General features: G+C 46.6%; 2 protein-coding genes across 12 annotated transcripts in view; one reads left to right on the plus strand and one right to left on the minus strand.

Moving 5' to 3' along the window:
• apba2b (amyloid beta (A4) precursor protein-binding, family A, member 2b) overlaps positions 1-2803 on the plus strand; it is a 28127-nt gene extending 25324 nt beyond the window's left edge. For all 5 annotated transcript variants that reach the window (XM_055662822.1, XM_055662820.1, XM_055662824.1 and 2 more), the window contains 4 exons: positions 32-244; positions 723-842; positions 1632-1772; positions 1935-2803. In XM_055662822.1, the coding sequence (XP_055518797.1) occupies positions 32-244; positions 723-842; positions 1632-1772; positions 1935-2006 (546 nt within the window). In that variant the 3' untranslated portion in view covers positions 2007-2803. The remainder of the gene's footprint in view (positions 1-31; positions 245-722; positions 843-1631; positions 1773-1934) is intronic.
• Positions 2804-6681: 3878 nt separating this feature from the next.
• tjp1a (tight junction protein 1a) overlaps positions 6682-20647 on the minus strand; it is an 86199-nt gene continuing 72233 nt past the window's right edge. For 5 of the 7 annotated variants that reach the window (XM_055662830.1, XM_055662827.1, XM_055662828.1 and 2 more), the window contains 9 exons: positions 19941-20210; positions 17253-18140; positions 15723-15835; positions 14826-15044; positions 13629-13771; positions 11640-12096; positions 10888-11105; positions 10130-10273; positions 6682-7681 (listed from right to left, as the gene is read on the minus strand). In XM_055662830.1, coding sequence (XP_055518805.1) covers positions 7587-7681; positions 10130-10273; positions 10888-11105; positions 11640-12096; positions 13629-13771; positions 14826-15044; positions 15723-15835; positions 17253-18140; positions 19941-20210 — 2547 coding nt within the window. In that variant the 3' untranslated portion in view covers positions 6682-7586. The remainder of the gene's footprint in view (positions 7682-10129; positions 10274-10887; positions 11106-11639; positions 12097-13628; positions 13772-14825; positions 15045-15722; positions 15836-17252; positions 18141-19940; positions 20211-20647) is intronic. The other 2 variants (XM_055662831.1, XM_055662834.1) reach the window with 2 other exon arrangements.

Below are 20647 nucleotides of genomic sequence, written 5' to 3' on the forward strand. Positions count from 1 at the left end.
ATCATCATACTCCTCTCTCTCCGTCCCCCAGCTGCAGGTGGACAAGCTGAAGAGTGAGATATTTGGGGTGGTGATCGTGGAGTCGGGGTGGGGGTCCATTCTGCCCACGGTCATCCTGGCCAACATGATGAACGGTGGTCCAGCTGCTCGCTCGGGCAAACTCAGCATCGGTGACCAGATCATGTCCATCAACGGCACCAGCCTGGTGGGGCTGCCACTCGCTACCTGCCAGGGCATCATCAAGGTACGGCTGCAGTCTCTACAGTCACTCTGCGGTCAACCAGTGGTCACTCTTATTTGAAGGACCACTGAGCAGTCAGAGTGACAACACTGATCCAGACACTGACTGTCTGAAGAAGGGTCTCCACCCGAAACATCACCCATTCCTCCACTCCAGTGATGCTGCCTGTCCCGCTGAGTTACTCCAGTGTCTGTCTCCAGTACATCAATATCCGGGATGGACCATTGTCCAACAGCTGACAAGATGAATCCTGTAGATGGGGGGGGGGAGCAGTGTCACTCCTTGTACCCCACCTTGCCCTTCCCCCACTGCCTGTACCCCCATTCCCCGCTTGCCCACTCTGCACTGTGATACAGGCAAATGCCACTGACCTCCCCTGCCCTGTCTCTGCTACTGCTGCCTTTGATTGGGTCTGTTCCCCGTCCCCACACTCTCTCCCCTCCCCCCTCCCCGTGGCTGTAACACATTGTCTTGTTGTCAGGGGCTGAAGAATCAGGTTCAGGTGAAGTTGAACATCGTGAGCTGCCCGCCAGTCACCACTGTGTTGATTAAACGTCCCGACCTCAAGTACCAGCTGGGCTTCAGTGTCCAGAACGGCATCGTGAGTAGCATGGACGCCTACACCCCGACAACCGCCCGGCAACACCCCGCACCCCGACAACCGCCCGGCAACACCCCGCACCCCGACAACCGCCCGGCAACACCCCGCACCCGACAACCGCCCGGCAACACCCCGCACCCCGACAACCGCCCGGCAACACCCCGACAACCGCCCGGCAACACCCCGCACCCCGACAACCGCCCGGCAACACCCCGCACCCCGACAACCGCCCGGCAACACCCCGACAACCGCCCGGCAACACCCCGCACCCCGACAACCGCCCGGCAACACCCCGCACCCCGACAACCGCCCGGCAACACCCCGCACCCCGACAACCGCCCGGCAACACCCCGCACCCCGACAACCGCCCGGCAACACCCCGACAACAGCCAGCGCCCCGGTAACGCCCGCGGCAACCCACCCTGCAACACCCCGCACCATGGCAACCACCCAGCAACAGCCAGCGCCATGGCAACCCTCATGGCAACCACTCAGTAACTCCCACGGCAACCCACCCCTCACCCGTTAACGTCCGCAGTAACACCCCGCACCATGGCAGCCGCCCGGCAAAACCCTGCACCCCGGCAACAGCCAGCACCCCGGTAACGCCCACGGCAACCCACCCGGCAACACCCCACACCATGGCAACCCTCATGGCAACCACTCACACCTCAGTAACTCCCGCGGTAACTCACCCCTCACCTCGCCAACACACGTTGACCTTCAACCCCAGTGTGGAGGTCATGGGTCACATTGGGACCACTGTGGCCACTGTGAGTGTCGTTACAGATCTGCAGCTTGATGCGAGGGGGCATCGCGGAGCGTGGCGGCGTGAGAGTGGGGCATCGAATCATCGAGATTAATGGGCAGAGTGTCGTGGCAACCGCCCATGAGAAGATCGTCCAGGCCTTGTCCAACTCCGTGGGAGAGGTAAGTCCTGCCTGAAACTCCTGACAACCCCTTCGCCCATCTCCTGGTTTCCTCTCTCCCATCTACAACCCGTCCCCATCTCTCTCGCTCTCCCCACGTACAATTGGGCATGCGTTACTTTGGGAAAGTTGCAGTTTTAATTGCTTAGCTTCTTGCTGACAGATTCACATGAAGACGATGCCTGCAGCCATGTTCAGGCTCCTGACTGGACAAGAAACACCGCTGTACATCTGACGGTGGGCGTCCCTGAACTAGATGGTGAACAAGAACTCCAGCAAACCAAGTCGACACTCTGGGGATGAGGATGAGTAGAATAAAGACAATGCCAGTTGCTGGTGTGTCCTGTGTGTGTGGCGTGTGTGTGTGGCGTGTGTGCATACACGCGTGCCCACTCCTCGTGTCTGCGTCTTGTCAATCTGTGTCTGCACGTCGCTCCCCTGATCCCCTACTTGTTACGGCTGCTCCCAGAGGCATCAAGCAGCCCCTGCCCCTTGCCCTCTAGCCCCCTGCCTCCATGCCTCTAGCCCCCTGCCCCCCCCCCCCCACCGGAAGTTCAGAAAACACTGCGTTTTTTAAATCAGTTCCAGTTTCGTTCCAGTCTTTGAAGACAAATGTCACTGCCCGTGATGTGGATGTGCAATAATTAACTCAGTGACAGCCTGTTACTGTTAATGTCGAGGACACGGAAACCATGACAGTTGACTGACACTGAGCACTTGGCTGCTCGCTTCTCATGGGGCATTCCTCTGTATATTTACCTCCTCTCTGTGTGCAAATGTTGGTGTACGTGGTCGATGGACACAGCAGAGGTGGCCTGTGTTTGTGCAGCGTGTGATGTTGCTGGTGGGAACGTTGGTGGTATTGAGTCTTTACCGTTGTATCTTGACGTGCTGTAGCTGCCGCGAGGGGCGGGGTCTTTGCCGTTATCCCCCTCGATGGTGCAGTTGCAACAGGACAGATTCTGCGGGCAGTGTTTTAGCAACGTATGAAGTTGGAGGAACACAATCGCAAATAAACGATGTTGGTGCTGACATGTGACTAGAACAAATCTAGAGTGATTACTGGTGGCAGTGGGGCATGGTGGGAGCAAGAGGGGTGGGAGTGGGGGAGGGGGCAACATGAAAAATATAATCAACCTGAGGGTTGCTGCAGCCACAGAAACGGCAGTAACACTGGAGCGGCTCCGTGACTCTCGGTTAGAGAATTCCACAGAACCCCATCTCATCTCATCTCATCCTGTCTGAAAGGGCTGACCCCTTGTTTACAACAATGACCCCTTGCTCCACGTTCTCCCACAAAAGGACCTCTCCACATCACCCCCAAGACACTGGATCTGAGGTAACTTCAAGAGAAAAGAGTGTAATTGTTGGATGCATTGGGGCTGGAACAATGAGATTATTATTTGCTACAGGCATATTAAACACAAAATAACTAATATACAATAATATGATAAATTACCAATCAGGTCAGATGGATGTGGTCAATATCTGTGAGGGGACTGGGCAATGTCAACCAGTTCTGCAGCCTCCTGGGTGGTTCAAGGCACTGTTCAATGTGCAATGTCGTTCAAGTCTGATGGGTGATTGGACCCAGACGTCACTATTCTCGGGCTCCTGTAGCTTCTCATTGGTAGCAGTAAGATGAGAGGATGGCCAGTGTGCTGTGGGTATTTCCTGATACAAATTACTTCTAGAGGATTTGCTCTCTATAGATCCCTTCAGTGGTGGAGAGGTCAATATCTGTGATGGACTGGGTAGCGTCTACAGGTTTCTGCAACCACCTTTGTCTCTGGGTGTTTGAGTTACAAAACTAGGCTGCGATGCAACTGGTCAATCTGCTTCCTATCGTACACAGATTTAAAAAGTTCCAGAGAGACTTGGGCGACATGCCAAATCTCCTCAAACTTCTGAGGAAGTCAAAGCCTTGATGAGCTTTCTTTGTAATTGCAACAATGTCTGGTGATCTCCCCATTCCTGGCACTGAAACTGTCCAGGAAAATCAGTCTTCCCACCAGCTAATGGGAAAGGTCTTCATATGATCTTGAATACTCATCTGTCGGGAGAGTTGCTGAGAGGCCAGACCAGCACACCATTAATGATGAACCTACCTCTTGTCCAAGTTTGCTCCTGACATGCCCCATATTGACCACATTATGCCCATCGCGCCTCAGTCTTCAGTCTTAGTGGAAGTGTATTTGTTCCAGTGCCGTAACCACAGAGTGAATGGAATCTTGCCTTGGGCCGGCTAGGTGACACTGGGCTCTTTTCCCGACACTTCCTCTGAAGAAACTAGCTGGATTCCATTATTACTTGCATGTCACCATTAGTTAAGTAGTGCTTTAGTTTAGAGATACAGCAAGCCCTTCAGCCCACACTAGTTTTATATTATCCCACACACTAGGGGGCAATTTACAGTCAATGAACATACAAACCCACATGTCATTGGGATGGCCTAACAAGTCTGTGTGTCCCTTTGTGATGAGTTGCGAGACCAAGCAAACAGTGAACAGATTTCCACCATCTGGTCTGCAAACGGCTACATGATCAGCTGTGATTCCCCACAGCCCAATGTTCAGCCCATGATGTTCTACTGGATAACACTCCCGACGGGGCTTGTACAGGGGAGCTCAGTGCCCTGAATCCTTTCAGCATTAACTGCAACGACAGAACAGCTGAACATTTTACTGCACCAGCTGCAACCATTAACAAAGCAGGTGGATTTCAGTACGTTTGTGTATACGCATGCGTGGAGGGAGTTAGCAGGACTAGAGGTTGTGGTGTTGAGGTGAGGCAAGGAGTTTGGGGGGGGGGGGGGGGGGGGGGGGGGGAGGAGGCCTCTGATGTGGGGGAATAGAGAGAAGGAAAACACCAACAAAATCAGTAGTGTGAAAGGGTTACCGTCCTACAGAGAGAACTCTAAATATACACCAGGCTTACGTGGAAGGCAAGTGGCCAAAACTAAAACAATGAGCTGGATGAATGTGCTCTTGTCCAGCATCCTGCTGCAAGCTTCCTGACCACGCACACATCCTTCCCACCAGGAGCAACATTAAAAAGTGTCATGGAATAAGATTATTACTGAGAGAATTAACACCAGTTATCAACAGAGAAGAACAGTGAGAGGGAGGAACCCACAGCTGGATCAGTCCAGTTACAACAGGGCAAAGCCCCCTGACCTGCCTTGTCCGAGTCAAACAGGGAGGAGCTGGCAGAGGCTGATAATCTGGGGTCCCTCGACTCAACACAAAGGGGCACAGACTTGTTAGGACATCCCAAAGACATGGAGGTTTGTAGATTAACTGGCACAGTAAATTGCCTCTAATGTGTGTATCCCCCCCCCCCCCTCCCCCTGCTGTGCCTTCAATAGCATCACAAGAAATATTATTAAAAGACATTTGGACAAATATATGGATAGGATGGGTAGAGAGCTATGGGCCAAAAGCTAGCAACTGGGACTATAGACTTAATATGCCAACGGTGAGAGTCATAGGGTCAGATCGCACAGAAACAGGCTCTTCAGCCCAACTTGCCCATGTTGACCAACATGCCCCATTTACACTAGTCCCACCTGCCTGTATTTTTCCTATCCATGTACCTGGCTAAATGTTTTTAAAATGTTGCGATAGTCCCCGTCTCAACTACCTCCTCTGGCAGCTTGTTCCAGACACCCACCACCCTCTGTGTGAGAAAGTTACCTCTCAGGTTCCTAAATCTTCTCCCCTCACCCTAAACCCATGTCCTCGAGTTCCAGGCAAAAGACTGCATTTACCTGATCTATTCCTCACGATTTTGTACACCTCTGATGGATCAACCCTCATCCTCCTGTGCTCCAAGGAATAAAGTCCTAACCTGCTCAACCTCTACCTAGAGCCTAAGGCATCCAATCCTGGAAACATTCCCAAAAATCTCTGCATTATTTCCAGCTTGACAACATCTTTCCTATAACATGGTGACCAAAACTAAACATAATACTCCAAATGTGGTAACATAACGTCCCAACCTCTACACTTAATGCTCGAACTGATGAAGGCCAATATGCTGAAAGCCATCCTGACCACCCGATCTACCTGTGACACCAGGCCTGGAGAGGGTGGGAGTTTCTATGACAGTTGCATTGTTCCACTTGGGGCAGTATACCCCTCGGGATTCAATCAATTCAGCTGTTCTGAAGCAGTAAAGAAAAGAAACGTGGCTGCCAAGTAAGTTTTGGTCAACAACTTACCAAAAACCCAGAGATAAAGTGAATGCACTAAGTTTGAACAAGGCCAAATTGACAAGCAAAATGCTACCCGAGCATTTTAGGTGGAGAATTTTAAGGTCGACTTTCCTGACCGAGAAGTGGAAAACTTAGTAGTAAATCAAAAATAATAAACTGCAGAAGCTGGAAATCTGAAACAGATGAAGCTGCAACCCTTGGAATAACTTACAGATGACAGAATAAACTGGGCTCTCACTACTATACATGTCAATTATGCCAACTGATTTAGACCAGTGGTTTCTTATCTTTTCAACATAGAAGCATCACTTGTTACACGCCCATGCATCATGATGGCAGAAGCCTATTCCCATTAAACAGTTGAGGATGTCCCAGGACTGCAGCAGCTGAAGAACAACTTGAACTCCTAAATCCCAATGAGTGAATGACGAGAGTATAACAGTCTGGTTCCCAGAGTGTGCTAGCTCAGGTGCAAGGAAATAAAGACCAGCGTACCTGATCTTCTGCCAGAACTGAAACTGTACTGACTGCGGCAGTAACAGCAGCCTGGGTTTACTGGCCCCAGCGCTCTGACTGAGCACAGACACCTGGGCACTGCCTGGCCTCCACACACCAACGTTCTCCAGCAATAGTCTGTGCCTTCAGGAAGAAATACATGAATGGAGCATCAGACAAGCAAAGGACAACAACTTAGTACCTTAAAAATGTTTTTATTCAATAATAGTGGTATATTTAGAAAGGTGTAGTTTGAGTAACTTCAGAAAACAAGTCAGCCATACATCAATGGTGAAGTGGTTAACAGATGCCGTGTTAGAATCTCCAGCAAGCCATGTACTGATGTGCCAGAATATATTGTCTATTAGTACAAAAATACACTTTGGGACACATAGTACAGTGACCTGCCACTTTACCCAAAGATCCCACTCACTGCACGCCAACTATCTCAAATATAAAGGACCCGTGCCTTTACACAAACATCATCCTCAAAGAACACAGCAACATTAATGCAAAGCTGCAAAAACTTCAGTGATTTTGTTTTAAATCTCAGTATTGATTTTATTGCTCCAAATTTTACAACTGCTCAAAAGGCCCCATATTGGCAGAATATAAAGATACTCTTTAGAAAGTGATTTCAGTTTTGTTTTATACAAAATAAGACATAAAAAATGTTAATTTACAAACAGAGCGTCAGGGTGATACTGGGGTTTATGTACAGCCACAGACCACACCCATCAGGTCACTCGTCAAATTGCTCTTCATAACTAAAGGTCATAGAAATGTAACTTCTACATTTAAACCAGGACATGGTTACCCATATAAACATGTATAGGCTGCAAAGTTATAGAAAAATCAATTTAGTATTGTAAATAATAGCTATTAATGCCAAGGCATCTCTGCTGGTTAACAGAAACTGGGGAAACGTTACAGTTCAGACACTGGGTCATTGCAAGCTTGCCTGCAACTCCATTCACAGCACTTAGAATGTGAATATTTGCATTTCAGGTCATCACGCAGCCTCATGCGACTGTGTGAAAGGAAGTTATTGCTTCAATCTCCGTGCCACCCACTGGCACTGCTCTCCGTCACCCACTGGCTCCTTTAAAAGTGGTCAATCAGGACCGAGACGCAGTTTGTTCCCACGTGATAATTCGGGTCTCCTGGGAGAGATTTGTTCTGCCAGCTCTTAGGATCACCTGAAAAAAATAAATGCACAGCTTTGTTAATCAGCAGCATGACTGGTTTAACGGTGGAACATGGATTAGATGCAGCAAACACTGCAGGGATCCCATCCCACAGACAGATCCTTGTCAAGTTGTCAGCTGCGAGCTGAACTTTCAATGCTTCTCCCACAACAGACTGACCATCTAATCCACATTAGATACTCGTGGTATCTAAATTTTATTAGTGTTTAAGTAATGACATCGGATGGAAGCTGTATACCAAATCTCGTTGCACCTATGTGCAATGACAATAAAATATATTAGTTTTATTCTTAAACTGAAATGAGAAGTCCAGGGAAAAGGGGTGACCACATGAAACACTTATCAGTACCAGATAGAGAAGAGAATTAATTATCCAGGGGGCAGCGTGTACATTTGCCTGTTATTATGGCCCTGGATGTAGCCTGTGGGCAGGTTGTGTCTTGTCACTGGAGCCCAGTGTGTCCCATCGCCCCCCCCACCACCCCGTGCCCACCAACCCGTGCCCAACACCCAGCTCCTCGTGTCACACTGTCAACTTGCTGGGGTTTCAGCACCAGCCCTTCAGACGAGGATCAGTCTATCACCACCCCTATCTTCCCTCTAATGCCCACAAAAATCACTCAGTCTCTGCCCCCTGCTTTAACTCCCCCAAGGACAATAGGATCTTCCTATTATGTTTAGATCTGCAATTTTACACACACACACACACAGTTAAATCTTCCTTAGTGTTTTAAAATAAAATCACTAAGTTTATCTGATCTTTTCCCTGCGTACAAATCTGCAGAGCTGGCAAGTATAACAGTTTCCCCACCCAAGCACACTCCCTTGCCTTGCCCTTGCCAATTTAACCACGGTGAATCTGAGGACCGTTCTTGCATGGGCTCAGTCTAGTCGGCAGGGGCATCTTAGGCTGAAGAGCCTGTACCTGTGCTCTAATGAGGAAGGTTTTTCAACCCATCAAGTCCTTGCCAACTCTCCAACAGAACACTATGCTACTTTCGGCCCGAAACGTCGCCTATTATTTTCTTCGCTCCATAGATGCTGCTGCACCCACTGAGTTTCTCCAGCAATTTTCTGTACCTACTATGCTACTTATTCCCATTTTTCCCCATCCTCCAGTCACTGATGTACGATTTCCCAAGCTGTGCAAAAAGAAACAATAGCCAAGTGGATGGGATCGAGCAAAATGCTGGAGGTAACATCAGCTGCAGCACTCACACTTCACTTGCACGGACATTCAGAGACTGCATCCTGTGGCAGCAATTGGCCATGTCATCATACCTGCTGCTCAAACGCCCAAATGTAATGGCTGATCATTTTGCTCAACACTTTGCTGCACCTAGACATGATTTCCTTAATATCCTCCAATCTACAATCACTACCATGAATACAGAGCTACTAAACATGCTGGGTAGAAAATACAGAATATGCTTCTTGAGAAATGGTTTTGTTTACAAATACCAGAAGGCATAGATTTGGTGAAAAGTGGAACATTTACAGAGGATGTGAGGGGGAAATGTTTATTTTTAAATCAGAGCGCCCAGAACAGGGCTGCAGGGGAGGTGGTGGAAGCAGATCTGATAGCAATAGGACATTTGGGCAGGTACGTGAAGAGTGAGGGGGATAATAGAGGATATTGACCACGTATTGTAGATGGGATTAGTTTACGTTGGCACTGATATCATGGAACAAAATGCCAGTTACTGCGTTAAAATGCTCAGTATTAAACAGGCGTTATGCACTGGGTACAGAAGGTGCCTGTTATCTCGCCAAGAATGATCGATTGTTTATCTTGGGATTGCAATTTCACTTCAAGACATCCTGGCTAAGGAAAGGTTAAATGTGCATCTGTCCCGTTAAGTCTTTAAATAACTTTGTAAGTCTTATTGAGGTCGCCTCCTGGTTTTCTGAACTTCAGATGATTCTGCTTAATGTCCCTCCCTCCCAGGAATCAATTCAATGTGAAAATCAGGAAACATTAATGACGTCACCTTCTGTTTAATTATTACACGCATGCAATATTTTTGGAATGGATTTTCTTTCTAAAGCAAACAGAATTAAAGAGTGAAATAATGACACTCCAAATGAGACAAGAGTCAGAAAAGGCAATGCACCATTACATGCCGCTAACCTCCATAGGGAGCGAGAGAGGAGAGGGAGCAGGGAAAGAAAGGGAGAGAGGGCAGGAAAAAAGATAGGGTAGAGAGCAAGCGAGCAAGAGAGAAAGGGGTAGATGGGGTAGGGAGAGAAAGAGAGATGTGTATGGAGAGGGGGGAGTGTATGGAGAGAGAGGGGGGTAGCGAGGGGGGAGAAGGGAGGGGGAGAGTGGCTAGGGGGAAGTGGACGGGGTAAGGAGAGGGGTAAGAGGTGGGTTGGGGAGAAGTTGAATGGGGGTAAAAATGGTGGGCAATGGGAGGAGAAGAAGAGATAGGAGCATACCGGACGAGGAGTCAGAGGATTTTAGAACAAAAGACCAACCATCTGGAGTCATGGACGCACAGTGGGGCAGCCGCAGCTCCACGGGCTTCAGGAACTTCAAGCCGTGTGGTCCACACATTACCAGCGGGCTCAGAAGTGTTTCACCTGGAGTGGAAAGAGTTAGCACAGTTGACATGAGGACACAATGGCCCAAATCCAAAACAAAAGCTAGTGAAGGTGGAACAGTGGAAGGTGGACAGCGGAGGCAGAGGGAGGGAATGTGACCCTGACACGGCTTGTGCCCGAATCGCCATCCTGTCGTTTCCTCCCGCCAGCTCCACAATTTGATTCACACTACACGAGGACTGAGCTGAGAGCCTTGGACAGGCAAAGGCAAATGGACCAGATAATAGTCCAGGTGCTGCAGTACAGAGCCCTGCTCAAACATCCCACCCCAAGCCAAACTATTCCAGTACAGGACTAGTGATTAGTCGACAACAGGCAGCGTTGCCGTGGAAACTGTCCTGTACATGGACAGGACCTGATTGATGCTGGCGTCCCATTGCAGCAGCAGGTAGTGCTATTACATTGGCTGCCTCTACTTGCTTGGACAAGCCCAACAAATTGCTTCATTCAGGTTTGGCTGAAATGTCGGCCAAGTGGCCTCGAGCCAGTGATAGGACAGCAAGCTCGGACACTGCCGAGTTACTTCACAACGCTCAAGGCAGGACACTAATTAAACCCTTATTGAACATTGCAGGAAGGAAAGTGGTGCAAACCTTTCTCCTTGTCCAGAGGTGGGAGGATGCTGTTATCTCTGCAGACCTTGAAGTAGATTTCCTGCTCCACTCCTTCAGAAATGGCTCCCTTTGGGACGATGATGCTGACGCCAGTCTCCACGGAGCTCAGCACTCCTCCATTACTGTCGAAAATGCCGCGGGCAGTCGCCACCACCGTGTGGCCATCATCATCCTCATCATCCTCCAACGCACTGGGACTGAGAAAGAGCAAGGGCGTCAGACCGTACTGCTGTGACACACAATGCCCTGAACTATGAATCACTTCTCCCACCACTGATGCTGCCCCACCTGAACCCTCACCGTTACAGCACGTTACGTGTGGCTGCAGGGTCACCTGCTCACTCTGTACCACAGGACCAACAGGAAGACCAAATCAACAAAGGGATAGGGCAGGGTCTGGGGAACTCACAAGTTCTCACTCAGTCTGACAAAAAAGGAGAGGGATAAAAAATACTTATTTTTGGGCCGTGAGAAATGATGGTAGTTGAATTGGCACTGTGGTGGACACATAGAGGAACATTCCTGTGCTGGTCATTGTTCCCAAGCTGCTAAGCATTTGTTACACCGCTCGCTTAGCCCTGGCCTAGTCTGGGCGAGCTCAGTTCTTTCAACAACAGAATCCACCTGATGATCTGACACTTTGATTATAGACTCTGCAACAAAACAGGTTCCAAAACAAGCTTCAAACACTCAATATCATAAAATACTTCATGTTAATTGAAGCCACTCACCTGATAGGGACTGCTTTAGGGACAGGGTGGATATTGTTTGTCTGATACTTCAGCCTGTGGTCCGTCGACCTGGGGAATGTGTCTGTGCCACTGTCGAAGTCAATGTGCTGTGGAGAGGCGTGAGCTTTTACCAGCGGCTCTGGCTTGGGCTGTAGTGGAGGATCACTCGGCAGGAGGTTGTGATCAAATTTTGGGCTCTCAAATTTCCGTTCAAAGGGCCGTGCGGCACTTGTGTACGGTTTTGGAGTGAAGCGGTTGTATGCTGTGGCAGGTTGCCTCTGAGGCTGCTCCATCCCATTCACAGGGGCTCTGTCAGAAACAGGGAAGGTTTTCGGAAGGTAAAAATTTGAATGAGAAGGTTCCTCTCGAGCAGTGGGCCTCAGAGCCTGGGATTTGATTTGAGGCATTTCAGGCTTCAGTTGTAGGACACTAGGCATATCCTGCGGCATCGAACTCACTGCAAAGAAGAGCAAATAAGAGTTAACCACAGCTCATGAAGGATCAAAGTGATCATGCACAGGAAACTATTTGGCCCATCATGCTTATGCTAACCCTGTCTGCTGGCTACAGAACGGCATCGTAAGCAGCTGACTGAAATGCCTGCTCCTCCCTCATGTGTAGCAAACCAGCCCATCCCGATCAGGAGGTTTCACCAACACACAAGATTCCCCCCATGTCGTACTGAGTGAATGAGGCGACTTTTAGCAAAGTCACGAGCCAATCTCTCATTTTCCATACTCATATTCTAGCCACACAATTTACAACCAACAAAATATACTTTGCTTTGATTCGAACATTTTATTGTAAGGATAAAGTACAAGCAGTCGTTCGGTGAGTGAGTGAAACACACAGCAGGTGGAGGTAAATGGGATTGAGGGAGTCTCAAATAGAGTGTATCAGAGAGAATATAAAGACATTAGGAGGGGAAAAGGGAGCAATGTAAAATTCTTGCTTATCCTAAGATTGCAAGAATGTCAGGATTAAGAGTGTCTCCCCTTAGGGATGAGGGGGTGATTGTACAGCATGGAAAGTGGCCCTTCAGCCCAACTTGCCCATGTTGACCAAGACGCCCCATCTACACTACCCACGTTTACGCCTAAAGTCAAATCGTGCAGAGTTTGACCATCTTATGAAAATGGTAATTGATGCCATCAGTAAGTCAATCAATGTGCACTCAGAGCCGAGCTCACCATCCAAGCTGGTGCTCATCGCACCTATAGCTGGAAGTGCTGCCCTTTCACAAAAGATATGTTACCATATTCAAGAGACATGTTACTCAATTCAAGAGTTATATTTAGCTCTTAGGGCTAACATTATCAAGGGATATGGGGAAAAAGCAGGAACGGGGTACTGATTTTGGATGATCAGCCATGATCATATTGAATGGCGGTGCTGGCTCAAAGGGCCGAATGACCTACTCCTACACTTATTTTCTATGTTTCTATGTTTCAAAAACATTGAACAAAAGCCATCCCAGCTTGATGTAGAGGTTCCAGCATTATTTCTCCTGGTGTCAGACCAATACTTGCCCCCAAACCAAGATCAAATTAGATTAACAAGTCAGGAACCTCATTATATATGTCCCTGCTACAGAATAAAAATGTGTATTTATGCAGTATTTCCCACAACCTCAGTGGTGCGCTCGTCTTTACACTGCTAAGCCAACATCTCTGAAGCATTCTCACTGCTGCGATTTGCACACAGCGGGTGCTCACAGGCAAAGGGGCCTGGAAATCTCAGTTCACTGGCTGTAACATGGTTGGCATACAAAAGGGCCAGTTAGTTTGCTCGTCCCCAAGTATGGTAACATATCTTTTGATGAAACAACACAACTTTTGTTGATCCACTGAGGGTGGATTTGTAATTACAACTGTTAAGTTAATTAATTCTGTGGATACACATTGTTCCAAAGGCAGTCAGTAAAAAGGCAGCAGTTATTTAGGTATCTTTAGGTATAGACCCAACATATAGTGGAGGCCACAAACCTACCTTCAGATGGAGACACCTTGGGGTGCACAGGTTGCAGTGGAGGTCCATAACGGGACTGAAAGCCAGGCAGCTGGGACCCAGAATCATATCTCTTCTCAGCGATGCTGGGCTTGATCACGTGGTCAAACTCTGCCGTTGTGTTCCTGGGAATAACAGGACAGCTCTTACAACATGCCAGACATCAAACAAATCAACAACATGCCTCAATGCAGCCTGCTGCAGTTCATCCACTATGAGATTAGACTCTGTCAGAGTACAACAGAAATGGTCATGGCCCTACACAAACTGCACTGACTGAGACATGTGAAACAGTTTACGTCCCAGCACAATGCATGATCCTGCCTAGAACGTCATGAGATTGGCTCCATGATACATGGGATATCAGCACATTAAGTCCAGTCGAGAATTTGCCCGCTATATCTCAGCTCGTTGATAATCAGGAACCCACTGAATGTTCAGAGTAGCTACCTCCACTCTCTTCCTGGGACGTTTAAGACTGAAGGACTAATCGGAGAGTTGAACATTGTGCATTCATCGGCAAACATCCTCACACCGGACCTTACACGGAAGATGAATTTGCAAAAAATGATTGGGTTTTGAAGAGTTTCTGCAAGATGCTAACAAATGGGTCAAGACGGCTGACCAACAAACACAGGGATTTGTTCTAATTGCAATTTCACTATAATGCTAAATACTTTCACTTTTAACAGGGCTCTTTGATGCACACGGCATCTAATGTAATCTTGATGTCACAGGGAGTGACTCATCTCACTCATATCTGCATCGTGGTGGTAAAAGCATTCAGTGCTGTGATAAAACCCACAGTGTTAGATGATTGGTGAGGTTTCTCCACAATTACTGAAGTCATCATTTACTTTGCATAACTTTAGTATGACAGCTTAGGTATAAATTGTATTCCCACTTTTTGGACAATAAATAATGCTTGATAGCATTGCAATAGACATCTTTCCTTGCTTTGCTGTTGATTCTTTCAACAGGTTGTATTTTATTATCTACTACACAGTGGAAGACAGGATACTAGTCTTCAACTTCAGTGAAGGATGCACATGTCTGCGTTTACCCTGGTCAGACTATCCCCATTATATCTCCAGTCACTGTAGATCTCAGGATCAGAGTGAGGAAACCTGAGAGCATCCTTCAATAATTTCAACCTCAACGTGTGCAGCTGGTGCTTACCTGGGCAGGTAACTGGGGTAGTTGGGCTGATGCATAAAGTCAGATGATTTAGATGGCTCTGGGAAGCTGCTGGGAGGGAGATGTGTTACAGGCTTCAGATCAACGTTTCTGCGGCCAAAATAAGACAATTGCTTCCGATAATCTTCCTCATCTTCATCTGCGCTATAACTGTTTGATCGTAAAGTTTCTTCAAGAATCTTCATTGGAGGCTCCGAGCTCCTGCAGGTGAATAACGTCAATTACTGAATGATTCAGTAAGAATATTTCAACAGCAGATGATCCCAGGTCAAAATAACAAAGAATTTGCATTTATGCTCAGCCTGAACCAGCATGTACATTTAGATTAATTTACAGATACAGTATGGAAACAAGGCCTTCAGGCTGACCATCAATCACTCACTCTATGTTATTCCACTTTCTCATCCACATTCTACATACTACGGCCTATTTAGAGGCCAAAGCCAGCAAACCCATTCCCTTCAGAGGCCGTCAATGAAGCTGTGCGATGCTCCAAATGTGAAATTAATGTAAACTTCAATGCTGACATTTTAAAATCGGGTCAAAACAGCTACTGCAGGTCATAGCGATCAGCTGCGGTTTTGGCCGAGGCCTCCCAACCAGGAACATCATCTTGTTTTAACGTCTGAATTTTGACGTTTTGCTCAACCCACAAAGCATTTGCAGAACCTCCAGTGTCCATTCGGGCAGCATTTACATTGTTGCTGTATACCCATGGACAAATCAATGCAAGAACATCAGATGCAGGGACAGAGAATCCAAAAATATGAGGATTATATACAAAAGCACTGTACCAAGGCCAAAAGTAATGAATCCAATAATTCCTGTCCAATCAGCCAGATAACATAATTGAACAAAGGTTGAATACAACGGCAGTACCTGTACAAATGTGGAGGCTTTTCTTGCTCCGGTGCAGACTGAAAGATTGGCTTGGAAGCAGCAGCAGCAACAGGAGCAGGAGGTAACACAGGCTTAGGAGCAACTTCAGGAGACTGAAAGAAGACAAGTTACATCATCGTCAACATCTCCACAATCAACTTTCCAATAAAACCAAAGTAACAATTCATTTATTGTCCCCAAAAGTCAAGCCACAGTCTCATGTATAAAATTGAGAAAGATATATTTCAACAGGATGGCTTCAAGCATCTAACTCTTGCTTGGCATGCTAGTTATCAACATCACTACCAAAAAACAGCAACCTATGTATCCCAATTCAACAGCTGGAATTAATTGAAATTGTGCAACAGTGACTATGATTCAGCCAAACAAAAAGACAGTTGAAAATGGTCTTCCTTTCACTAATGTGAAAAATCTCCTTTGCAGGCAGTGGCTCTGACACCACTCTTGGGAACACACCTTAAATAGCAGAATAACTTGTTTTCAGAATGGGTATGGGCCTAGCCAAATAATGAGCCTTTCTGGTTAAAAGTCAACTTAATTGGGTTTGTTTTGAAATGTTTCAGCCAAAAGATGCGACTAGGCAGAAAACATTAGAAATAACGCTGGAGTAACTCAGCGGGCCAGGCAGCATCTCTGGAGCGAAGGAATGGGTGATGTTTCGGGTCTTTGGTCTGAAGAATGGTCTCGACCTAAACCGTCACCCATTCCTTCTCTCCAGAGATGCTGCCTGTCCTGCTGAGTTACTCCAGTATTTTGTGTCCATCTACTTCTAATGTTTAGAAAGGCACTGCCTACACATTAGAAGTAGAATTGTCAGTTTAGTAAAATAGAAAGACAACCATTTCATGCAGCTCTTTCCCGGTACCAGCAGCTCCTAAATCTGCTCTGAACATCAATATTCCCTTGATTTTTCAAACTGGTATTCAAGTCTGAAGAAGGGTCCCGACCAGAAACATCACCAATCCGTGTTCACCTGACCTAGTTACTCCAGCACATTTTTTGTATACCAGCACTTACAGTTCATTCTTCTAGCATTTGTGAACCATTTTATACTGTACTTCTCAACATTGCAACACCAAAATCAGGACAGTCAAAACAGATATACAAAAAAGATTGCAAATTATTTCACTTGACCAGCAAAACCAGCTTTTGCACAAAAACATGTGGCGTGGAAAAGTCATACTTAAAGGCATGTGACAACTACAAATGCAGATTAATTCAAATAACTTTCTCAGAAAAACAGTGATCATTAGATCAAAATGTAACCACGTGAATGTTTTAGAATTAGCAGAAGTGCGTCTGCCTCGTGTCTGACACAGCACCTAGGAGATCAGTTACGCTAACCACATCCTCTCATACTGAAGCCCAGCATCAATATTAGGGGTAAATCCAAACAGCGTAGAAATTGGTGCAAACATTCACTTTATATTAAAATTCTAAAACTATGCTTTATATCAAGACATTGTAAAAACATTACTGCATATAGTAAGTTTTAAAAGATGAACCTACCCTTACTGGTATTATTTCTGCTGGGTCCTTGCTCTTCATTGAAGTAGTTGTCTTGCTTTCAAAGAGTTTGACCCTGGTGAGGACTGACTGCGGTTTCATTGCTGGATCCACATCTTCCTCCACCTGTGGCTTTACAGGAGGGGGAAGCTGTCTACCCACCGAATGCAGAGTGTCGACAGGTTTACTGTGGGGGGGAGGAGGAGGGGGGAAGGAGACATCCGTGTTATGGACCAGCTCCAGCTGGCGGGGGAGAGAGTTGTAGCCTTGAGGTGGGCCCTGGTCATAGGGCTGGGGATCAAAATACTGCTGCTGAGGTTCTGGAGATCTGGACGCTGGTGGGTGGAAAGCCTGCTGACTGCTCTCATATCGAGACCGAGGGTCATAGCCGTGCAGGAGTGGGTCAGTGAACTGCGGCTGTGGTGGCTTGTAATTTTTAAGTGGCTTATCATAACGTGGCAGTCTGTTCTCATGGCCTGAAGGTGGCGATGGGTCATCGTGTTGTGGGGGGTAGGCACGATCTGGGTAATGTTCCTGGTGCTTTGGCTCATAGTCCTGTGGATCCTGATCCTCATAGTAGGGGGCAGGTTGGTAGGGAGTGTGCTTTTCATGGTAATGTGGCCACTTGTCATTGTAACCGGGCATGTTTTCATCGTAATGTGAAATAGAACCATAACTTGGAGGAAGCTGTTCATATTTTGCTTGTGATTGATGCCTGTAAGGTTGCTCCTCAAAGTGCTGCTGCTCATATTCCCTGTGCTGCTGCTGCTGCTGTGGAGGTTCATTATTTGGCCTCGCTCTCTCAGACCGCAGTACAGAGTGGTTGCCCATCGGCTGCTTCATCTCGTAATTACGACCCAGATTGCCATCGTTGTGCGAGTCCTTGTACATCTACACAACAAGAGAGAAACTCTGTAGCAGTGTGCAGACACTCATGTGAAGAAACAACACAGAAAGGTTTGGAGTACACATCAGTCTCACTACCTGCCACACAATTCCAGATCTTTGCTCCAAACCTGCCATTCAACTGTCGATCCAGAGACACCTCTAACATCTGTTCACAGGACGACAGGATTTGCCATTCCTTCCTTAATTCCAATATTTGTATCCTTTTTTAATTGAATTTTGCTTCAATTGGTTGGTTTCAAATGTACATTTTAAAATGTGTCTGGTTAACTCATTGGGCAACACAGAAGTGTTTTAAGATGCAGCATGGAATTACTAGATTGAAGACAGCTGATCAGCTCTCCCTCTGCAGCCATTTAGTTGATATCTGGCCCACCCAAAGCTCTGCCTGATCACTAATTATAACGAGCTAGGCCTGCTTGTGGGGGAGAATAAATTGTCACTTACCTTTACAGCCCATCTGTTTTGCTCTTCACATTAAAGTTGATGATTGCTTCAAGCTGACTATAATTGAAGTTTTTACATCAAAACCCGTGTGAAAATGTTATCCAAGCCACAACAATTAGACTACACACCAATCCAACATGTTAAATGCAGGAATTGACATCACATGTATCATTACTGAAGAGTGAAAGAGGAAGCTGGCCCCTTCACGACTAACTTTCCTGTCTAAACCGTGGCCATTCACTCAGGGGAACACGAACAACCATGCTGACGTCTCAGCACCATGCAGAGGCCTTGCACTGATGGCTGCAGGAGTACTTTGTCTCCTAGGATATGCTCAATATGGGAGCTTTCAAATACCAGTCTCAATCATAGATCAACAACTTTAAACAAATAATTTTAAACAGTGACTCAGAAAGATTGTATGTTTTGAGCACAATTGTAATGAGTTGAATTCATGCAATGATTCATAACGTCTTTCCAATTAAAGTAATGCGTCTGTATAAAACTGGATTATAAATGCAATTGTTTCAGGACAATACGACTTTCTCCCCACAGCATCGAATGCCTACAACTTCTATGTTTAAAAAAAGTAGAAAGGTTACATTTGAAAACAATGCAGACCAAATGCTGACCTTGCATTGCTCTCATTAAATTCAGAGCTACCCCTTGATCGCAGTGAACAGCCAGACGAATATTCATTTAGAAACAGATCTGTGAGGATTAAGTAAAATAAATTGTCCAAAAACAATGCTGATGCCTGCCGTGAGAACAAGATGCCCTCCACCCATGCCACAAGAATACTACTTGCAGTCCACAACTGGTACAGGGGCCAGCCCAGCAGAGAGCCTTGCAATGAAGTGAAGCAGTAAGAAACTGGAGGAAAGATGCACAAGCAGAACAGTCAAGGTATAGGCCAAACCAACTATATCAGAGTTAAAGCCCTTATTCAAACTGCTTAAGACAGTGTTATACTGAGAGTCTAATGTTACCCTCGATTGGATCAACTTTTATTAGCTTTTAAAATGTAATGCTTTGGATAACATTCTGCTGTTAGAAAGGAAACTCAGAAATATACTTAAAATGTTAATACAGTTAGTGCCTGTGTAATATTCATTAGAATAATTAGGTAGATCAGTGCTATCTCTTGAGCTTGGGCACTACAAACTCCACTTTCCCTTCTGCATCATAAAGGTTGTTAATTTGCTTACCACACACTTGGTCTGGCCTCTAACTTCAGCAAAGTGTTTAGCTTGGAAACGAGAGAGAGCAGGTGGTTGAACATGAGCAAGCAGATGTGTGCAGTAGGCATGCAAGGTGTTTGCAGCAAGTGAGTGGTACCTTTGTTGGTTCTGCAGTTCGAGTTGCTGCCGGTTCTGCATCTCTCAGCCTCTCTGGACTGACAGGATTAATGAAGCTTGGAGGCTCAGGGCTGGGGCTGCTGTGGGGGTCGATGTGAGGCTCAGGGCTGCTGTGGGAGGGAGAGGCCATCTCCTCACGTCTCACATTGTTTAGATCTATTGTGGCATTGACTGTGGGGGACATTGTCACCACAGGAATAGATTCAAGCTGCTGGGATGAACTGAGTACTGCAGGAAGAATATCTGCTTTCTGTGAAATGTCCAAGATAAAATTAGATAGTTTAATGCAAGTCACGGTACCTACAAGGTGCATCCTTGGGGGAAACATCGATTACAACACTATTCTTAAATAATTCGCATAATGCAGGACAGTTTATCAAAAAATATTAAAAACAAAATTAATTTACAACTCTGACAAAGACAATCCCCATCACTATTGTCACCACTAGCTACAAATCATTCTGCCTGCCTCTCACCTTCAAATAAATCAGATAATCACCTACTTTGCAGATATTCTGCCCAACTTATTTTACACCGCCCGTTTGCCAAGAACATACAACAGATGAAAGGGCCAATCTGCCTCTCGTTTCCTGCACTATTCAACACAATCATGGCTGTGCATCATGGTCTCAACACCAACTTCCCCACTCTATGTACCCTTGTGCCTTGTCAGTCCGATATCTGCCA

Source organism: Leucoraja erinacea, chromosome 36 (assembly GCF_028641065.1).
Source record: "Leucoraja erinacea ecotype New England chromosome 36, Leri_hhj_1, whole genome shotgun sequence".
Lineage (NCBI taxonomy): Eukaryota > Metazoa > Chordata > Chondrichthyes > Rajiformes > Rajidae > Leucoraja > Leucoraja erinaceus.